The sequence below is a fragment of the Lucilia sericata genome, unplaced genomic scaffold, assembly GCF_015586225.1.
Source record: "Lucilia sericata isolate MDLA Ls3-8-SP2 unplaced genomic scaffold, ASM1558622v1 Contig002163F_arrow, whole genome shotgun sequence".
In the NCBI taxonomy this organism is placed as follows: domain Eukaryota; kingdom Metazoa; phylum Arthropoda; class Insecta; order Diptera; family Calliphoridae; genus Lucilia; species Lucilia sericata.
In genome coordinates, this window is record NW_023996004.1 from 1 (window position 1) to 3,888 (window position 3,888).

General features: G+C 33.5%; 1 protein-coding gene across 1 annotated transcript; it reads right to left on the minus strand.

The window, feature by feature from the left end:
• Nucleotides 1-3: 3 nt before the first annotated feature.
• On the minus strand, nt 4-1,355 carry LOC119613523 (cilia- and flagella-associated protein 251-like; the record flags this gene model as incomplete). The annotated part of the gene is made up of 2 exons (XM_037969549.1): nt 835-1,355; nt 4-588 (listed from the first exon to the last, which is right to left on the minus strand). Coding segments are annotated over exons 1-2 (712 nt in total), but the record flags the coding sequence as incomplete, so codon positions are not given.
• Between the last annotated feature and the right edge of the window lie 2,533 nt (nt 1,356-3,888).

Sequence of the window (3,888 nt, forward strand, 5' to 3'; positions counted from 1 at the left end):
TAGACTCTTTAAGGGATTTATTATTTTCCTCAATTTTTTCTTCCTCTTCTTGTTTAACTTCTTCTTCTTCTTTTTCTTTATTATTTTCAATATTGTCCTCCGCTTTAGCGTTTTGTTCTTCTTCTTTTCCTTCATTATTTTCAACATTTTCCTCCATTTTAGCATTTTGTTCTTCTTTTTCTTCGTTTTCTTCCGGAGTTTCCTCCTCAGCTTCTGGTGTTTCAGCTACTTCAGCTTCATCTCCATTAGTTTGCTCTTCGGCTTCTTCCTCTGGTGCTTTAGTCATCTCTTCAGCACTTTCAAAGCTTTCTTCATCTTTATGAGAATTATTATTCGTATTCTCTTCTTTCTCCTCCTTGGGTGTACATTCTTTTGGGGGTAGGCTTTGTAATTTCTCTGGCGTGGAGAATTTCTCTTCATTTACAGCTTCTTCTGCAGCAACTGGAGCATTAGCTGTATTACTTTCCTCTTCCAAGGTTTCCAAAGCCGGCTCTGGAGCCTTTTTCACGGGGGATGGTGAAGGTGATCTGGTCATAGATCGAGTGCGACGACTACGACGACCAGGTGTACCCGGGGAGGGAGGCACGCCTAAAAATATTTCAATAAAACTCCGTTAGTTTTAAAACAGCATCCAAAACCCTACTAGAGACAGGCAGCATTAATGAGTTCAAGGATTTGTTAGCAGTTGTCAACGAGTTAAACTTGTCCCACTTTTATAGAAAAAGCTGGCAACTCTAACTTGAAAACAAGCCTAACACGATTTTTTCAATAAAAATTATAATTTTAACACAAAATTTGCTAAAATACTTTTGTTATTACTACACTTTTACTTACCTCCCTCCAAATGGGCGCGTAAACGTTCTATCAAAACAGCTTTAACACCTTTGGTATCCAGGCCACGCGTCTGCAGCTCATTACGCAGATCGACCACCTTCATTTTGTCTAAATTTGCCAAATCCATATTGGTTGGGCATTAATTGCTTTGCAAGACGCAAGCAGCAACACTTAAATTAAACACAACTTTTTTAAACGTTTATTTGTTCCAATAAAAATAATGTAAAACTTTAGAAATATTTTCACTTTTCGACGAGACACCGCATGTGAAAAACCCGACACATACAAACAAAATTCTTTCAGCTATTGAACGCTTGGATTTTTTTCGTCCTCTTTTTAGTTTAATTGCTTTTAATTACTATTTACTTTTGTTCTTAACTTTTTAATTATTTATGTGCAAAAATTTTCCTCTAAATTTGCACAAAATTATTGTTTATTTCCTTAAGTTTTTGCACAAATTCTTTTCCCGCGATGTGTGTTGTTTAGTAGATGAAGAACGCGACAAAAATTATTTTTTTTTTGCAAAACCAACGAGTGGTTGTTTTTTTTCTCGTCAATGGGGAAAAATGGCGGCCTTTATCTACAGGGTTGCATTTTTTACAAAATTAGAGATGGCAGTTGGTTGAAATAGTTTATCGATTATTTTCTTATATTAAAAATAATAATGAAAAACTGTTATATTTTTTAATAAATTTATTTTTTTTTTAAATATTTCTCATTTAAGTGTTTTGTGACACTAAATGATCGGAGGAATTTGCATGTTTATTGACATAGTTGGTTTATTACTAGAGTTGAAAGAAGTTTTTTTTAGATTTTACATTTTAAAAAAATAATAAAAGCAATCAGCATTATGTTTGCAAAAAATGATGCAAAACTAAACAAGTAAAAGTGCTATATTCGGCTTTGCCGAATCTTATATACCCTTCACCATAGTGTATTGAATAAATATCAATTTCATAAAATTTAAATTTATTTCATTTTCCGGCCTAGGTATATCATTATTATAGCAATAGCAAAACAAAATGAACAACAACAACGCTAAACGAAATAACCACACAAAAAAACAAAATACACAAGGCAGTAAAACAGTGTTGCTCAAACACATACCACCATAGACTACCATAGTTTTATTTGTGTTAGTAAAGCAGCAGAGAACAGAATTCAATTCAAAATAAAAGTATACTAATAAAATGACTACAAACTATAAAGTATATGCTAACTGTCAAATATTTATTACGGAGTTTGACAGCCAGCGTATATCAAAGTCTATATATAAAAAACTATCAACTGTTCTCTCATGTTCTCCTACATTAATTCGGCTTTCTCAAAATTGTGTTGTTGTATTTCTGTGTGTATTTTAAAAACGTCGCGCACAGACCTTGCTTTGACAAGTGCTGATCAGCAACTGATTTGATTTTGTTTTTCAAGTTGAGAGCAAACCAACTGATATTGCTCATTATAAAAAGAAGAAGAATTAAACCTATACTGTATGTGTATCAACTTAGCGTCAGCAGAATTTTCTTACCCTATCACGCGTGCTATGTAATGGCAATATTGAGCTTCTCTGCAGTAAAACCAACAGCATCCAAACATACGAAACTGAATACACCAAGAAACAAAAACAATATACACATCAGAGATACAAGCCGATGCAAAATGATCGGCGGCGGCGGCGCAACCATTTTAGGTCGGCGGCGGCGGCTTATTATAGAGAACATCGGCGGCGGCTGAATTGTCGGCTCAATTTAACTTTTTCTTCAGAAATTGACCTTATAAGCGTTAATTATAATGAAAAATGTCTGTATAATAGTCTGATATATAGAAACCTGTCTCTATATAAGTTTTTTCTGCAGAAAATGGACATTTATGGTAGTTTTCACTATTTTAATATTAGCACAATATTGTGTGGCAACTCTTTTCAATTTGCCATAAGAATTTAAAATAGTGGCAACTCCGTTCAAATTGGTGAAATTATTTTCTGAAATACATGTGCGATTCCAATCTTTATCAGCGGCTACGTTTACGCCGACTTAGCTTTTGAGCCGATAGAATTCGGCGGCCGCGCGGCTTGCAAAATATTACAGGCGGCCAGCCGCCGCCGATTTGAGCCGTCTCGGCTTATATCTCTGAACGAAACACTAAAAAAAAACAAAAACAAAATACAATGAAACCAACAGACATCCAAACATAGGAAACTGAATGCAGCAAGAAACAAAAACAATATACTCAAGGCAATGAAACACACAGCCATCCAAACATATGAAACGAAATACTCATTGAATAAGCAGTGTTGTTGTTGTTGTTTTTTATATCAAAGCATGGAAAAATTTGTCTTTTTTATGAAATTTTCAGAGGTTGTCTCGGATTTTTGCTTATATCTCCGGTATTTATGGACCGATTTTGTTGATTTTAAATAGCGATCTTCTCGAAAGCATGTCTAACAGAATTATTGAAGATTCGGATCTCGCCGATATCTGGGGTCCTCTAAAAACTGATTTCAACAAACACACAGACGGACAGACAGACAGACGGACATAGCTTAATCAACTCCGCTACCTATAAGGATCCAGAATATATATACTTTATGGGGTCGGAAAATTATATTATAGAAATTACAAACGGAATACAAACTTATATATACCCTTTTCACGAAGGTGAAGGGTATAAAAATAATGCACATGTACACATGCAAAATAAAAATAACCAATTTTGGTTAATAATAACCAAACTGATGGCCAATCATATCATTCAGTATATACATAATTGGGAGTTGAATGATGAATGAGAGTGTGAATGACGAATAATTTTATCATGTGAACGGAGTATTAAAAGTTGTATTCGCGCGATTTTTTCAAATAATTTTTCACTTTTTTTAATATTTTCTTTTATTTTATCCCACAGAGAAAAATTCCGGAGAAAAAGGCAATTAATTAAGTATTTAAAAATTATATTTTAATTGGTTGGAGTCTCATAATATAAATATATCGAATGAAAAACTGTGATTTTGTTAAAAATTGGGTTAAGATAATCATATTTTTTAATTTAAATATGAAT